Source organism: Suricata suricatta, chromosome 7, assembly GCF_006229205.1.
Source record: "Suricata suricatta isolate VVHF042 chromosome 7, meerkat_22Aug2017_6uvM2_HiC, whole genome shotgun sequence".
Lineage (NCBI taxonomy): Eukaryota > Metazoa > Chordata > Mammalia > Carnivora > Herpestidae > Suricata > Suricata suricatta.
The window spans coordinates 105534118-105552879 of NC_043706.1; the positions used below are offsets into that span (position 1 = coordinate 105534118).

At 33.3% G+C, this 18762-nt stretch overlaps 1 protein-coding gene across 1 annotated transcript in view; it reads left to right on the forward strand.

Annotated features, from left to right (window-relative positions):
* Positions 1-774: 774 nt before the first annotated feature.
* Positions 775-18762, forward strand: part of HSF2 (heat shock transcription factor 2) — a 26000-nt gene continuing 8012 nt past the window's right edge. Inside the window, exons 1-10 of the mRNA XM_029943355.1 lie at positions 775-795; positions 6333-6441; positions 6574-6701; positions 7578-7702; positions 9976-10051; positions 13336-13397; positions 14537-14624; positions 16077-16225; positions 16631-16870; positions 17159-17264. Of these exons, the coding sequence (XP_029799215.1) occupies positions 793-795; positions 6333-6441; positions 6574-6701; positions 7578-7702; positions 9976-10051; positions 13336-13397; positions 14537-14624; positions 16077-16225; positions 16631-16870; positions 17159-17264 (1086 nt within the window). The 5' untranslated portion in view covers positions 775-792. The remainder of the gene's footprint in view (positions 796-6332; positions 6442-6573; positions 6702-7577; positions 7703-9975; positions 10052-13335; positions 13398-14536; positions 14625-16076; positions 16226-16630; positions 16871-17158; positions 17265-18762) is intronic.

The following is an 18762-nucleotide window of genomic DNA, read 5'->3' on the forward strand; positions in this document are numbered from 1 at the left end:
TATGTGGTATGAGGAATCCAGTTTCATTATTTTTCATATAAATAGTTGTCCTAGCCCCTTCGTTGAGTAGTAGTTTTTTCTTTCTGTGGTGATGTGTATTGCTACCTAGGTCTTACAGCAAAATTACAGGTAGGTACTGTGATTTTGTTTCTAGGTTCTGTGTTCCATTCCATTGAACTTTCTTTTTCCTTCCTTCATCACATGTCTTAATTACTGTAGCTTTATACTGTCTTGCTTTTGGGAGGGCAACTTATTCCTCAGGAGTACCTCGAGTATTGCTGGTCTTTGCTCTTCTGTACATGTTTTAAATTCAAGTTCCACTAAAGAAAACCTGTTGGGATTTTAATTGGAATTGCATTGAAACTAAATCAGATTAGGGAAAATGGAAATCTTTATGATATTGAATATTCCCATAAACAAAGCTTGTTTTAAAATTTATTTTGTTTAATAAAGTTCTATATTTGGGGGGCACTGGTGGCTCAGTTAGTTAAGGATCCAACTCTTGATTTCGGGTCAGGTCAGTGTGACCTGACAGTGTGAAGCCTAGTTGAGATTCTCTCTCCTTCCCTCTCTCTCTACCCCTTCCTTACTCGCGCGTACACTCTCTCTCTCAAAATAAACATTAGAAAAATGTTTTTAAATATAAAAAATAAAGTTCTTTATTTTTTGGTAATTGGGTCTTGCACATCTTTATTAGATTTTCTTCTTAGGTATTGTAAGAAGTTGTAAGTGGAGGAGTGCTTGGGTGACTCAGTCGTTTAAGCATCTGACCTCAGCTCAGGTCGTGATCTCATGGTAGGTGAGTTCAAGCCCCATGTCAGGCTCTGTGCTGACAGCTCAGACCCTGGAGTCTGCTCTGATTCTGTGTCTCCCTCTCTCTCTGCCCCAACCCTGCTTATGCTCTCTCTGTCTCTCAGAAATGAATAAATGTTAAAAAGCAAAAGATGTTGTATGTGGTATCCTTTAGTTAAAAATACATTCTGGCTGTTTCTGGTAGTTAGAAATACAAAAACCATTTGTATGTTGATAATAAACCAGTGGGCTAATCATTTTACTAATTTGGGTTCTTTTAAGTGCACATCCATGCATCTGTGAATGATAGTTTTGCTCTTCCTTTCAGAGATTTATACCTCCATTTTTTTCTTTTTTGCATTGTTAAGACCTCTTAGCATATCAAATAGAAGCAGTGATCACAGATCCCTTTTTCTTATTTTTAAAAGAAATGTTTTTCATATTTCCCCCTTAACTAGCTGTTAAAATTGAGAATTTTTAATTTATCTTTTGGTTGTTGATGTGATCATAAATAATAAAACAGCATATTTAATAAAGTCACTAGGTACACTGAAGTGGATGATATTGCCTAGGAAAAGAGTTATAAAAGGTGTCATGATCAAGGATAGAAACCTAAAAAACACACCACCTTTGATAGGTGAAGAAAATTGAAAGGAAACATGAGAGAGAGGAGACCTAATACTATTTAGTTTCAAAGTCAAAAGAGTAGAGTATTTAAGAAGATTTTCAGTAGTGCCAAATGAAACGCCACAGAGGTGGGAAGATCAGGACTGAAAGGAAGGCATTGAATTTGGCATTTGACATTTTAGAAAAAAATAGTTTGAGTAGAGTGAGGGAGAATGAAACCAGTTTTTAGCAGGAGTAAGTAGATGGTACTGATCTGGAGAAGGGGACTTTGAAGTATTTGTTAAGTTTTGCAGTGAAGGAAAAGACAAACCGGGTGGATAGATTGAGAGGGAAGCAAGGTAGAGGGGAAGTCTTTTTAGATAGGAAAAAGCATGCATTTTTAATTTTAATAGTTATTACCTAATAACCAGTTCTGATTATCATCAAACTTTAAAAATGTCGCCAGTCTTCTCAGCCGGTTAAGTTCAGGTCATGATTTTGCGGTTTGTGGGTTCAAACCCCCCATCAGGCTCTGTGCTGATAGCTCAGAGCCTGGAGCCTGCTTTGGATTTTGTTTTCCTCTCTCGCTGCCCTTCCCCTGCTCATACTCTTTCTCTCTGCCTCTCAAAAATAAACAAACATTAAAAAAATTTATTTTAATTTTTTCAGTCTAGTAAGAGAAAATCATTATTTATTTTGCTCTACAATTATAATGAGTTGGGGCTCTTCTAAATTTTACATTGGGTTTTTCATCTTAACTGATTTTTAAAGAAATTTTTAATTAATGCATTTAACTGTCATAAGTATTTAAAATATTTTTATATTAATTTTCAAGTACTGAATTTTTTATAACTCTATTAGTAATCAGGTTTAGTTTTAGACACAAATAATAGAAACCCATACAGTGGTTTAAACGGAATAGAGATGTATTTTCCTTTTAAGTCTGAGAAGATACCCAATCACCTTCTGGTCTTTTCAGCCATACTTAGATTCTCTATATCAGTGATTGCTGAAGCTTTAGTCATTAGCTCAAAGTTCCAATCAGGGATATGGGATATAGGGATTTGACACTTTGAATTGCTCCCCTTATAGAACCTTTTCTGGAAGCCCCACTCAGTTCGTTCTATTTATATCTTAATTGCCAGGAGTGTATTTGGCTCTGTTTGTAAGGGGGACTGAGAAATGTGGTTGCCCCATGAAACAAAATTGTGATTCTGTTCATAACAAAGTAGAGGATCATTCATGTTTTTCCAAATGGATCTCTTTGTTTTTAAGGGTAAATAGTGTTCCTGTGTGTGTATCACAGTTTCTTTATGCATTTTTCTGTTGAGGGACACTGAGGTTGTTTCCATATCTTGTCTATTGTAAATAATGTCACAGTAAACATAGGAGCACAGATAAGTCTTTGAGATACTGATTTCATTTCCTTTGGATGTATACCCAGGAAAGAGGTAGCTGGATCATGAGGAAACTTCCTGTGTTTTCATAATGGTTGTTACTGATTTACATTTCCACAAACAGTATGTGAAAGTTCCCTTTTCTTCACATCCTCGCCAACACTTATTTTTTTTTTAATAATTACCATCCTACTAGATATAAAGTACTACCTCATTGTGGTTTTGGTTTTCATTTCCCTAATGGTTAGTGATGTTGATCACCTTTTCATACACTTGTTGGCTATTCCTGTATTTTGGGGAACATGTGCATTTGGGTTCTTTTTTAATCTGTTGTGTCTTTTTTTGGGGGGGGGGTTGTTGAATGTGTTCCTTTCATATTTGGAATATTAATCCCTTATCATATATATTGCTTGCAGTTATTTTCTCATTCCATTAGGTTCTCTTTTTGTTTTCTGTGCAGAAGCTTTTTAGCTTGATGTAGATAATGTTAGTTTGTGGTAGTCCTTGCTCTATGTTTATAAATCTATTAAATCATGTTGTACATCTTAAAAATATAGTTTTAGTCTTAAAATAACAAAAATAAAAAGGAATTAGAGAAATTTGGGAATAGAGTAGGCAGCTGGCAGTTTCCATGAATAAATTATAAATTCTTTACCAGTATGGCTTCTAGTTTATTTTATACTCTCAAAAGCTGTTTGTGAGCTTTGAGTTAACACTGAGCAGTGAGTTAGCATTGAGCTTTTGTTTTTTCCTTTCCAAATGAAAAATTTATGAAATAATCCTTTTTTATTCAGATTTTCACCTCTAATTTTAATGCTATATGTCATTATACATAGTATATTTATTGTTAATATGTAATAAATAATATAGATATAATTCTCAAATAGATTTGCTTAACTTCTGTTCTCTCTAGTCCATTTTTTTCTTTTTGACTGTCTCTTCTTTAGTACAAAACTCTTGTAAACACTGTAATTATTTCACCTTTATAGGGTAAGGTTAACATCTCTCCTATCATTGATTTTAGTATTTTCTTGCCTATTGTTACATATTATTTTATAAGTGAACTTAAGTACCTAATATTTGGTTGTGTTAACATCTCTTCACCTCATCTCCAAAGTTTTCTTCAAAGTTGAGAATTTAATGTATTGGTTAATTAGAATTGATAGCCTTACAGTTCTGTATTTGTCACTCCATATTTAATGTTGTCACAAAAGTTTATAATTTTTATAATAAAATATACCTGACATTAAATTATCTTACCCATTTTTAAGTATACCGTTCAGTGGCATTAGGTACATTTACAGTGTTATGCAGCCATTGCTTCCATCTATTTCCAGAATGTTTTTCAACTTTCCAAACTGAAACTTTGTACTCCTTAGACTCTAAATAACTTCCAAATTCTCCCTCTTCCTAGCCCCTAATGACCATTTGTGTTTGTCCTTATAAATTAGACTATTCTAGATATCTCACATAAGTAAAATAGTAAAATATTTGTCCTTTTGTGCTTTGTTTATTTCATGTAGTATATCTTTGAAGTTCATCCATGTTGTAGTACCTGTCAGAATTTTCTTCCTCTTTTAAGGCTGAATAATACTCATTGTGTGTATATACCACATTTTGTTTGTCCATTCATTAGTCAGTGGACATTTGGGTTGCTTCTTTTTTTTTTTTTTTTTAATGCATATTTAGTTTTGAGAGAGAGAGACTGAGCGCAATTAGGGGAGGAGCAGAGAGAGAGGGAGACACAGAATCCGAAGAAGCTTCAGGCTCTGAGCTGTCAGCACAGAACCCAATCCAGGACTCAGACTCACAGACAATGAGATCATGACTGGAGCTGAAGTCAGACACTTGACTGACTGAGCCATCCAGGCGCCCCGGGTTGCTTCTCCTTTTTGATTTTTGCAGTAATGTTACTATGAACATGGGTATACAAATATCTTTTCGAGTATCTGCCCCATTCTTCATGGTACATAGAAGTAGAATTGTAGGATCATATAGTAATTTTGTGTTTTTTAGGAACTACCATACTGTTTTCCATAGCAGCTGTACTATTTTACATTTCTACCAGCAGTGTAAAGGTTTCCAGTTTCTCCACATCCCCCCAACATTTATTTTCTGTGTGTTTGGTGTTTTTAAAAAAATAATTGCCATCCTAATATTGTGAAGTGATGATTGTGATTATGGTTTTCGTTACCCTAATGATTACTGATGTTAGTCACCTTTCCATTTATTGGCCATTTGTTTATTTTTTTTGGAAAAATACCTACTCAAGTCCTTGCCCATTTCTGATGGGGGTGGCTTCCTTTTTGTTGTTGAGTTGTAGAAGTTCTTTGTGACAGATATTAACCCCTTATCAGATATACAGCTTGCAAATATTTTTTCCCATTCTTTTGGTTGCCTTTTCTTTCTATTGATGATGTTCTTTGTACAAAAGTTTTTTAATTTGAGATAGCCTCATTGGTCAGTTTTGATGCCTTGGTATTGACCAAGAAACCATTGCCAAATCCAAATAAAGCTTTTTCCCTTATATTTTTTTCTGAGATTTTTATAATTTAAGGGGTATCTCAGTGGCTCAGTGGTCTTAGTGTCTTCTGACCTTGTGTATTTATATCTGTATATATGTCATATGTATATAAGATTTATATATAATTTATATGTATGTAAGATTTATGTACATGATCTATATATAAGATTTATATATAAGATTTATATATGTATAAGGTTATATATAAAGCGTATAGATTTATACATTTGTAGATGTAAGATTTTTATAGTTCTATCTTTATGTTTAGGTCTTTGATCCATTTTGAGTTAATTTTTGCATACGGTATAAGGTAAACTTTGTTCCTTTGCATGTGAGTATACAGTTTTCCCAGCATCATTTGTTGAGAACTGTCCTTTCCTCATTGAATGGTCTTGATACTCTAGTAAAAAAATCTTTGGGCTTTATATGTAAGGGTGTATTTGAGGGCTCTTTATTCTATTTGATTGGTCTGCCTTTCTGTGTTTATGACAGTACCATGCTGTTTTGATTACTGTATTGTCTTAAGTTTCAAATTATTTTTTTGTATAGAAGAACAGTGGTGACTTTAAATAGGAGCCAGATATTTTACTGAATTCTTTCACAGTTTTTCAGTTGATTGTGCAAAGATACGTGTGTTGCAGATAACGATAAAATACGGCTTCCTCTTAAATTTTGTTTTTGTCTAATTGCATTGGCTTTAAAACAATGTTAAATAATTATGTTGCCTACTTAGAGCATTTTTTTTCTTGTTTCTGATTTAATGGAAATTCTTCTCTAATATTGCACCATAGGGTATGATGTAGCTTTTGGTTTGATACATATTCCTAAACTTCTGAGGTTGACATTAAAAAGCTTAATTACAGTTTGGCACTTAGTTACAGTTTGTTTCTTGTTGCTGTTAATAGGCATAAAATGTTGATCTAAAAGTGTCATAGAAGGACTTCCCAGTTTTGGAATTCATATATATCAACCTCCAAGGACCTCAACTAACAGACTTTTTGTGTCTTTTTCAGAATGGCCAAAGTTTTCTGGTTTTGGATGAACAAAGATTTGCAAAAGAAATTCTTCCCAAATATTTCAAGCACAATAACATGGCAAGCTTTGTGAGGCAACTGAATATGTGTGAGTATGGACAGCAGTTTATTTGAAGCACTATCATCAACAGATTAAACCTTTGTTCCCATTAGGTTGATAAAGAAAAAGGAAATTTTTACTTTTGTCTAGTTTAGTCATCAAAATTTTTACTCTTTTCAGATGGTTTCCGTAAAGTTGTACATATTGACTCTGGAATTGTAAAGCAGGAACGAGATGGTCCTGTTGAATTTCAGCATCCTTACTTCAAACAAGGCCAGGATGACTTATTGGAGAACATTAAGAGGAAGGTGAGCTATTGTTAATGTGATTTATTTAGGGCATTACCATGTAGCATATTTGGCCAACTTAATATTTCACCTGTTGAAATTAAGAATGTACAGAAATACACAGGTGTTCCTTGTTGGGATGACTTAGATTAATAAAGCTTTCATTATTTCCCTCTATTTTATATTTTTTTCTCTGCAGTCAACTGTCCTGAGGGCTTAGTCTTCAAATACCTTAGAGAGAGAAGGAAAATCTTTACATTTTGAGGATTGAGGAATCATCCATATTGGGATGGCTCAACTCCTTCTAATTTAGCTTAAAAATGTAAGCTCCTGCTAGAATGTCCACTCTAGCTCCTGCTAGAAAGGGCTTTTTCTTTAGTTCACAGCTGAATATCCAATGGCCAGAATCAGTCTTTTGCATTGTAGTAAGCATTTAATAATACATTTTTAAATGACTGGTATCTTTTGCTGAAATAAATTATTTTACTAAATCCACAAAAGAGAGGGGATAAAAGAGTTAATGGACCATGAAAGAAAATGGTCTAGTGTGCAGCTGTTACTGCATAAATTTAATTAAACATGGAATGTGATAATACAGAGGCTTGAGGAAATTACAGTGAGTTTGGCAAAAGGGAATGAAAAAAAAAAACCCTAAGTTGTTCCTGTCCTTGGAAACTTTTCCACGTTTAAACGTTAAAAAAAAACAAAAAATAGATTATTTCTTATTCTTTTCTTTGAGCTATGACGTTTATTCTTTTTATAGAATCCTAACCTGGGCTTTTTGGAGCTAAGTCTAATTTTTCAAATGGGCTACAAAACTCACTTATAATAGGGAAGCTTTGAATTATAAACATGATGTTTAGTATTTTATTGATTTCCTGAATTTGCTTTCAAAAGGTTTCATCTTCAAAACCAGAAGAAAATAAGATTCGTCAGGAAGATTTAACAAAAATTATAAGTAGTGCTCAGAAGGTTCAAATAAAACAGGAAACTATTGAGTCGAGGCTTTCTGAATTAAAAAGGTAAAGTATTATTTCCAAATACAGTATTAATATAGGGTCTGGTGTGTATATTTGTGTGTTGGGGGTTGGAGGTTAGTGCTTTAAGTACTTTCATTGTTGAAACTAAGATAAAAGGTCATTTTTCTGTAAGATTTGAATCCATTTATAGCCCTTGACTTTACCTCAATAGTGTATTTTCTTGATGGTGGTCAAAAGAATTTAGAGCAGTTAAAACAATATGATGCACAAGTCTCACTGATAGTAGATCTTTAAGTTGTAGGAAATATGATTCTACTTAGGTTATATTTCGTATGATGCTCATACACATGAGGGCACACAAGCCATAAAAAATACTACTTTTTTTTTACAGTGGTTTCATAAGACTTTTCTATGTAGCCCATCTCTTAGGAAAAAATAGGACACAAAAAATAGGGAAAAAGGACACGAGCCTTGCCCTACTTGATATTTATTTACATAGATGTGGTAAAATATTCAAATCCTTTATCCACAGAAATTTGCTTTTGTTTATTACAATTTTTGGCGCCATTATTTGCCACAGTAACAACTCCTATATAGAATAGATATATTTAATTCTTAGTAAGTAGTTGCGATTTTTTTTTTCTATTATCCTAATAGGTGTCAAGGTCTTGAGAATTTTATGTATTCGCTTCCATTTCAAGTGTGGGACATTTAGCTGTCTTAACTCCAGTATCTTCATTAAAAGACTAACCTTGGATGTGATTCCCTTTTTTGAGTAAGACTTGATTTTAAGCTGTCCCATTGTGCATAATTTATTCATTTATCCCACATTATTAAATGTGCCTGTGGTACCTTTTGACCCAATTCCTTGACTCTTGGGTTTAGCACTTAAGGAATGGGATCCTAGATTCATCCAATAAGTTTTAGAGCTAACCATTCTTCTATTCATGTTTTAGTAGGCAGATAGATGATAGTATCTTTAAATATTTGAATCTGGGGCACGTGGGTGGCTCTTTCAGTTGAGCAGCTGACTGGCTCAGGTCATGATCTCACAGAGTCTGGAGCCTGTTTCAGGTTCTGTGTCTCCCTCTCTCTGCCCCTCTCCCTCTCGTGTTCTCCCTCCCTCCCTCTCTCAAACATTAAATTTTTTTTTTAATTTACATATCTGAGTCAGAAAAAGTACCCTAATTATTCAGTAAGTATTAAAAGTTTTATTTTCAATACCTTCTATATGTAAATCCAGTCCCTTTTGTAATTGTTTGGCTTGAGGAAGATGGAAATTAACAAGAGCAAAAATCAGATCATTTTAATAGGTGGATTATCTTTCATGCCTTCTCAGTGTTATCATTGATGCTAACATTTAATAGCTGCAATTTTAATAAAAATAGTTAATGAAGGAAAGTTATTGGTTTGTCATATACTTAGACATGCTTAAAAAAAACTTGTTTTAGTGTTTCCATATGTTTGTGTTTGAAACAAATCTTAAGATGGACAATTTTAGAATTTAGATCGATTTTAACACTTAACTATAAATTACCTGTGTGGTTTTAGGCAAGGCCTCTCAATTCTTGAGTCTCAGTGTCCTCCTCTATAAAATAGGGTTAATAATTCATTTCTTGACTGATTTTAGAGAAGTTTAAATAAGAAATACACATAAAATGCTTAGCATAATGCTTAGAGCATAGGAAGCTTAGAACTGGGCAAATGTCACTTCTTTTAAGAATTCTTTTCTAAGGGTGCCTGGGAGATTCGGTTATTTAGGTGTCCAGCTTCAGCTCAGGTCATGATTTCGCAGTCTGTGAGTTTTACTCCCGCATTGGGCTCTCTGCTGTCAGCATGGAGCCTGCTTTGAAACTTCTGCCTCCCTCTTTGCCCCTCCACTGCTTGTGTACTCTCTCTTTCTCTCTCTCTTTCTGTCTCTCAAAAATAAGTAAACATTAAAAAAATTTTTTTTTAAATTCTTTTCTAAGCACAAGTCCTAAATTCACTTGGTAGGCACAGTTGAAAGGTTGGTTTATTTTTTTAACAAGAAGTAATGAGCCACATTGTCAGAGAAGTAAATTGCCTGCTACTACATGGATGTAGGCATGATTCTTAAAATTTTGTGTTTATATTGCCAACAGTAGAATGTACTATAGTTATGAAAGGATGATTCTGGAGCTGTGTCAAGATAGTTGTTATTTTATGTAATTGAACCAATATTTTTCTCCTCTCATAAAAATATGTGGTAAAGTTCACTGGTATTTTTAATGAAATATCTTGAGGTCTGGCTTTCTGAAAATTTTTTTTGTTTTGTTTTATAATAAATGATGTAGTGAGAATGAGTCCCTTTGGAAGGAGGTGTCAGAATTACGAGCAAAACACGCACAACAGCAACAAGTTATTCGAAAGGTAAGCTTTTTTCCACCATGACTATAATCTACCTTTGTTTAATTTGTGTACCATTTGTAACCCAAAAAAGTCTGTTGAATAGTCAATGATTGGTCTTAGTTTCTTATATATGGGGTACATATAGAGTAGTGAAACTATGAAATCAAACAAATAGTGTTATATTTTCATTTTAATAAGAAACACTTCTTATTAGCTAAATTTGGTTGTTCCATATTCCCAGCTAACGTCTCATTAGCTTTAAGTGACTTAATAGCCTTAAAGATACTTTATTTTTGGGAACATAATTAATATACTACCAATTTCATGACATTTTTTACTATGAAAGATAGCCTTATTGTGTGGGTTCATTATTTTTGTTTTTACTGTATTTTACTTGAAGAGGCAAAGATATGATCTTTGAAGACAAATGACTAAAATTTTCAAATCCGTTAACCAGATTCTGAGTTCAAAAAATGAGTTATCAGTGTATGCCATTATTAGTTTCTCTAGATAGGCAGTTAATGTAGTGTGTTATAAAATAAATTCTAGATGTTATATCTGAACTGAAAATTACTGGGAGAACTGAAAATCTCTCTGTTGCATTGTGTCCTTGTGATTTAGTCTTTTCATATCAGCTTTCATATATTAATAAGAGTTGAAACATTAAAGTAATTAAGGCAGCTATTTTTTGCTCATGAGTAAACTAGACTCTGAAGTTTAAGCAACAGGTTTTGGGTGTGGGAAGGAAGGGTGGGAGGTCTTTAGCTAAAAATAGAGTTATGACTGACTGGATCTGGGTCTAGTGGAGCAGCTTAGAGCAGAGATGAATGGTTGCAGCCTTTGACCTGTAGTCAAAATAGATACACTGGGGTTTGCTTTTTTTTTTTTCCCAATCAATATGAAACTGAAGGGTTGAACATAGAATTCAGGTTTAAGTGTTTAATCGAAGTATATATATTTTCAGAGCTTCCCTAAGCTGATTCCAGCATACAACCTTGTTAAGAATACATGATTTAAAATGATATATTGTATAACCTGTACTTTATTTTTTAAAAGTCTTTTAATCTTTTTCAGAATGTAATGTTTTAGTTAAATGTTAGCTTATGGTACTACATAGCTTCCCCCCCACCCAAAGTCAAGGATAGTTGATCAAATACTTATATAAAATTTGAATTTTTCATGAAAGCTAACATTCTGTCTGCTCAAATCTGGGTTTGAATATATGTGATTTGGTAGAGCTAACGAGTTTTCATAACGCATAGTGATAGCTGATAATCTTTTCTTTATTACTGGAATTGGTTCATAAGTCTGCCATTTACTTTTTTGCCTTGGCTCAATTGGAATAGTAGATGTGAGTTACTGATATAGGTGCTTGTTACAGGACGGGAAAATAGTACCAGTTATAGAACTTGCCAGGTCCAGAAGTTAGATGCTGTAAATGTCAGGTGACTTATCTTCTCCTTCAGGAAACAGGCTTTGTACAACATGATGCATAATTGTCGTGAGAGAACTAAGATGAACAAATTACAGGAGAAACTTAGCTAGTGACTCAGGATCTTATAAATTCAACACCTAAGGTTTTTAGAATTTTTGTATAATATTTATTTATAAATTAACAAAAATAATTGAAATCAAATTATTTCATTGATACCTTTACGTTTAAATTTAACTTGTCTTCTCATCAGCTATCAGCATTTTCTTTTGAATAAGGTTAGTGGCTAGCTTCCTTTTCATAGACTCTAATGCTGTCTAATTCTTCAACTAAAATGTCTATATTTTTCTCTGTGGAAAAGTTAATTTTGATTCTAAGGAATACTATTTAGTATCCTCCTTTGGGGGAGAGCACACAGTATAAAAGCTATGTAATATGCCTTTCTAATTGACAATTCTGTATTTTAGTCATATAATTACATTTTATAAAACTTAGAGAACTTTCCTGCAGAGTTTAAATAGTCCTCCACTTACTTTTGGCCTTTATTTAGAGCCTGTCAGTAATATACTGCTTTTCATAGTTCACCATGTGATTCTCACCTTTTTAGCTCCTTTAGGAAAATGACAGTAAATTTCAAAGCACCTCAACCCAAGCCACACTACAATCATATCAGTATTGCTGAGCATACATTGCTGGACCCCATCCTCAGAATTTCAGATTTAGCAGTTCTGGAGTGGCACTGAGAATTTGTCTAATATTGCTGGTCCCTGGACCACACTCTTTTTTCCTTTTTTTTTCCCCTCAAGTTTATTTTTTTATTTTGAGAGAGAGAGAGAGAGCATGGATACGAGCTGAAGAGAAGCAGAGAGAGAGGGAGAGAGAGAATCCCAGGCAGGTTCTGCCCTGTTACTGCAGAGCCTGAGATAGGGCTCAGTCCCACAAACTGCAAGATCATGACCTGAGCCAAAATCAAGATTCGTAAGCTCAATCAGCTGAGCCACCGAGGAGCCCCTGGACTGCACTTTAAGAAACACTGTCATAAAATGTGAAATATTGTTTGCATATCTTGATTTGTTTAGTAGCTTTTTCCTTTTAAATTTAATTCAACTCAGAAGATTAAACCATCTTCTCTTGATTGGCACTATGTGTATCTTGGATATTTAAGAGGAAAACATCTAAAACAAAATCTTTACATTGTTTATTTGAAAAAAGTATATGTATTCCAACTTTAAAATTGCGAATTTATTTTTGGATAACCTCTAACTGTATTTGGGGGTTTATTTCTGTTGCTGTATAATTAGATATTTCATAGCAATATTTTTTATTAAGCAATAATTTTTCTAGAATCTACCAATAAGGTTTTTTTTACCTTGAAAATTTTATGCTCTATTCTGAAAGGGCTGGCAGTTTCTTTTGCCTTTAATTGTATTACCTAGTATAAGAAAAATGTTGCCTGTCACTTTTTTCCCCTATCATAATCTTGAAAGAATTTTAAGTAGATCATTGGAATCTGTATCCAGGCATGCTTAGTACTTACAATCAAAACAAATAACTGAATTGAATATTGAATAGATAAATGGGTGGGTGGGTAGATGGATGAATAGATGTTTAGGTAGACGAGTGTCTTAGGCATCTTGGTATTACAGGTAGCTGCAACTTTTATCACAGGTTATCATTCTGCTTAGAAACCGTTAAATTTCTTTAGATATCTATTATAAGATGCACTCAGATTTCAAATATATTAAAATGTGAGAAATTAAGTGACTTATAATAGAGAGCATATAGTATTTGAATTAATTTTATAAGACTTGTAATATGGACGAAGAATTAAAAGTCTACGATGGAAAATTTTTTGTTTATATTTTCTTTTTAGATTGTCCAGTTTATTGTTACGTTGGTTCAGAACAACCAACTTGTGAGTTTAAAACGTAAAAGGTAAGATTTTGTGGTAAAACACTTTAACTTATTCATGGACAAGTAAACATTTTCGTGTTTTACGTGAATGGCCTACATTTGCTTAGTATATGCCTGTTGTCTCTGCTGCACAGTGTTTCCTTGTTAATTTATACTCGAACATTTTCAAGAGTAGTGTTATTTCCTCCTCTGTCATCCTGCTGATGTTTTTGAAAGATAATGTAGCCTGAGTGGTTACTTTACAGTTAATACAGTTCATAAAGAATCCATTTTTATTCACATTCGCAGTTTAATGTAGAATTAGATGGCCTGAATGAGGGAAATTAAAAAACAGGTCATATATTGAAAAAAAATGTTTTTTTACTTAATCGCTCTTATGTTTAATTCACTAATAAAGGATTTAAAAACCTATATGTTGAGTGTAGCTTGTGATACCTATAAATGTTAGTAACTACCACTGTCACAACTAAAGCTTAAAGATGATGGACAAAGGAATAGTTGAAAAGCAGAAAAAGGTCTTATAAGGCTAATAATATTTTAGCAAAGCTTGTTTATGGTTATAACTTAGGCTTTGGCCTTAACTCCGCTTCCAAAAATTAGTTCTCATGATACTACCTATTTGTTTCTTACTATGTAAATACAGTTTATAAAGAGTTACACAGTTCAGTCAGTAGTGAAGAGAGTAGTTTGTTATATTTATTTTAAGAAAAATAGTACAAAGGAATGGCAAAATAAAAGTCCTAGACACAGTCATCCTTTAGTTTCTATTCCTAAGATGTGACCATTTTTTTAAAGAATTTTTTTTAATGTTTATTTTTGAGAGAGAGACAGAGACAGACAGAGCATGAGCAGAGGAGGTGCAGAGAGAGAGGGAGACCTGGAATCTGAAGCAGGCTCCAGGCTCCTAGCTGTCAGCATAGAGGTCTGTGTGGGGCTCGAACCCTCAAACTGGGAGATCATGACCTGAGCCAAAGTTGGATGCTTTACTGACTGAACCACCCAGGTGCCCCCAGATGTGACCATTTTGAGAGTTCATTGTGTATCATTAACAAATCTCTTATTATTAAACTGTGTATGTTGATGTGAGGGTAAATTATTAGCAGTTTAAATTTCTTCTATGTCTGCTTCACTTAATTTCATAAATATCTTCTGATTTTCAGACCTCTACTTCTAAATACTAATGGAGCCCAAAAGAAGAATCTGTTTCAACATATAGTCAAAGAACCAGCTGATAATCACCATCATAAAGTAATTTTTTTGGTTAAATTCTATTCTATATTTGTTATTTCAAGCCAGATTTTATTGTACTAGTATTTTATGCAGAGTTTAGTGAATAATTATGTTTATCCTTCAGCTTTATTAAATCATGACATTTTTAATTATTTGCTTTAGATTTTAAGAAATAAACCATTTTAAATGTAGTTGTCTCAGTTGCCTGTTCTCAGATTTGTTTTTCACCTTTTCTTCAGGCTCTCCTAGATAATCACTGTCTTGAATTTAGTATATATTATCCCCATGGTCATTTTATGTGTGTAAATTCTTGAATAATATTTAGTATTATTTTGCATGTACCTAAACTTTATATAAATGATATATAATTTTGCACATGTCTTTTTGCATTGTAACTTTTTTCACTTGGTTTTGCTTTGGAGATTTATTAAACACATTTAGTTAATCTCAGATATTAAGTGAATATTATAATGTAATTACGCATTCATCCATTGGTTATTTTAAGTTATTTCCAGCTTTTATTATAGACTAGACTTTTTACTCTAGCAATTTCAAAACATATTTTTATTCACCTTTATCTTTGTCATGGGCTCTCTGTATCATTTGTCAGACTTATATCCATTGGCAAATCTGTCCAGTTGAGTCTAGACTTTTTTTAGTATCTGATTTTCATTGTTAACTTTCAAATTGGAATTCTAAATACTGCTTCAGATTTATTAATGTACCAAGATTTTTTTTCTTGAGCAGACCAAAATTAACATCTGGTTCTTCCCACCACTGCTTCTAAGTAATCAAGCATACCTTGATTACTGTGTTTTTAGAATTGAAGAGTTAGTATAAATGGATGATGGTTTTTTAATTTACCTAGATTTATGTATTTTTAAATACTTTACATCTTTTGCTTCTGATTTATCTACTGTTGAAATTTATAGATTGTTGCATTATGATAGTGACTTCAGTTTACTTTAGAGAATTGAATACATTTTTATTAAGTACTTATGATCTAAATATGTCTGTAGCTGAACAAAAAAATTTTTGCTAAGATACAGGCTGACATTTTATTTGAAATAGCTGAAATTACTTTTCTCCCTAATAATGAAAGCATTTAATAAGAATAAACCATATGTCAAATAGAGTAGCTTGAGATAAAATAATCATCAGCACAGTGGTCATCTATCTATGCTTGAAATTCCTGGTGAAGTCTTAGGCATGTCATCCTCAAGATTTCTTACAGTAAAAGAAATAGTTAACCAGAATAAAGTAATACACCTCATAACCTCTGTGAATTGGTACTAATACCAATTAGTGTATAAGTCCCATTAGGCAGAAAACATAGCTGTTTTGCTTACCATTGTATTCTCAACATTTAGTAAATAATGGGTACCTAATTAGCCCTTTTTAACTAGTATGTTGTTTGGTAGTCAGTATAATTTCAAATTTTGATATATATTTTCTCCATGGTTTTTTTAGGTTCCACACAGTAGGACTGAGGGTTTAAAGCCAAGGGAGCGAATTTCAGATGACATCATTATTTATGATGTAACTGATGATAATGCAGATGAAGAAAATATCCCAGTTATTCCAGAAACTAATGAGGATGTTATATCTGATCCCTCCAAGTAAGGAGATTATGAAGTAAAATTTGCAGAAATATTGGTTATGTTTCTTATCAAAGAGCTAAATTCAAAACTACTTTATTCTGTGAAAATCTGCTGTCTGACTCATGTCTGGATTATTAAACTGAAAAACCAAATTATTTAACCACATGTTCTCCCCTCAGCAAAAAGACTCCCAACAAAAAGTAATGAGAATTCTCATTCGTTAATTATGGAGTTAAATGTCTTTATCATTGTATCTTTGTATCATATGATAAATGAATATTTCTGATTAAGCTACTCACCCTAGAAATTTAAGCCTTTTGATAAATGTTTTGGAGAGAAAGTTTCCATGTAAATGAATGGACAGGATGAATTTATTGAATTTGTTTGAAAATGTAATTGTCTCTTTCTTATACCCTGATGTAGCTGTAGCCAGTACCCTGATATTGTCATTGTTGAAGATGACAATGAAGATGAGTATGCACCTGTGATTCAGAGTGGAGATCAGAATGAACCAGCTAGAGAATCCCTAAGTTCAGGCAGTGATGGCACCAGCCCTCTCATGTCTAGTGCTGTCCAGCTAAATGGCTCATCTAGTCTGACCACAGAAGATCCTGTGACCATGATGGATTCCATTTTAAATGATAACATCAATCTTTTGGGAAAGTGAGTATTAATCTAGATGTTGTCTGAGCTTATTTGCTTTCTTTGTTGAGTTCAAGTTCTATTTCTCTTTCAGTGATCTTTCTTTTACATTATGAACCCATATAATCTATCTTGTTTTGGTCAGGGCTGAGCTCTGCAAATGTTATTTTGAAAGGATTTAATCATCCCAAGAGCAGTCTTGAGATTTTCTTGGCAGTTCCATAATAAGGCACCCCCTATAATGTGATTTTAATGTAAAAACAAGAAAACCTAATATTTGATTATTTTTTTAATCTTTTTTATCCTTAGGGTTGAGCTGTTGGATTATCTTGACAGTATTGATTGCAGCTTAGAGGACTTCCAAGCCATGCTGTCAGGAAGACAGTTTAGCATAGACCCAGATCTCCTGGTTGATGTAGGTACTTTGAATAATCTTTGCTGTACTGGAAGTTTGTGTATTTATGTATATGGTGTTAAAACAACACTTCATTTTTTTTTATATTCTACACTGTCCTTGCATTTTCTTTTTTTAAATGAATGATTTTATCAGAAACAATGAACAGATGGATTCAGGATGATGAGGGTGATCAGCAATTACTACCCATTTCTCAATAACAGTTCAATTAATCCTCATATAACAATGTATCAACTCCGTTTAACAGTACTACTACATCTAGGTCTTCTGTAGACTTGTCATGTTTTGTTTTGCTCTAAAATAAATTTGTCACTGAATAGAAATTGGTGGACATTTAGTCATAGAATTACTCAGCCAGGAAGGAGTATGGAAATATTCTTAATACTTTGGGAATTAATGTTTTCCATTCAAATGAATTATATTTTATTATATTTGCTATACTTTTAAAATTTTTATGCCCTGATCATAAGGTTATTCTGCAATCCCACCACCTCTTACATGAACTGACTCCAGTGTTTCTGGACTGTGAATCCTTATATACCATTTCTGGCATTAACTAACTACCTTTCTTGCTTTCTTCCCTCTTGCTCCTACCACTCCTCCCTATCTTACATAGCTCAGTCCCATCCAGATGACTGTTATTCTCTCCCCTGTTTCTGTTTTCTATTGTGAATATGTTTCTCTATCCTGAAAAGTTTTGTTGTTTACTTATTTTATTTATTTATTTATTTTGTATTTTCTGCTTCAAAATGCAGCTTCTCTCCATAAAGAAATTCTTCAGTCTTGTCCTTTTAAGGGCTTCTCAGTGAGGCTAAACGGAATTAGTGCTTGCTTATTTTTCAGTCTTATTAATTCACCACCTTACTCTTCTGCTTCTCATCAGTCTTTGTCAATATCCATGATTTGATTATCCTTTGCAAATCATCAGTATATCACAGGATGGATTTCATTTTCTTTGAAGATTTCCTTTCCATACTGATCTGTGTTACCATCTTAAGTGAATTCAACATCCATGTTAATGACCTACTTTAATTTGTTAATAGTAATTTGACAGCGCTTCTTGATTCAGTTAGTCTTTGCCACCACTCTGAGTCCAGGGACCTTTTTAGAATGTCCCTTAGATCATAAGAAGAAAATAAAATCACATTATTCTGACCCTCTACAAATCCTTGCAGTCTTCAGTTTTTTTAAGATTTATTTTTTTTTAACTTTTTTTAAATGTTTTTTTATTTATTTTTTTTGAGAGAGAGAGAGAGAGAGATAGCGTGAACAGGGGAAGGTCAGAGAGAGAGGGAGATACAGAATCTGAACCAGACTCCAGGCTCTGAGCTAGCTGTCAGCACAGAACCCGATGCAGGGCTTGAACCCACGAACCATGAGATCATGACCTGAGCCAAAGCCAGTTGCCTAACCGACTGAGCCACCCAGGCGCCCCGAGATTTATTTATTTTTGAAAGACAGAGCATAAGCAGAGGAAGAGCGGGGGGGGGGGGGGGGG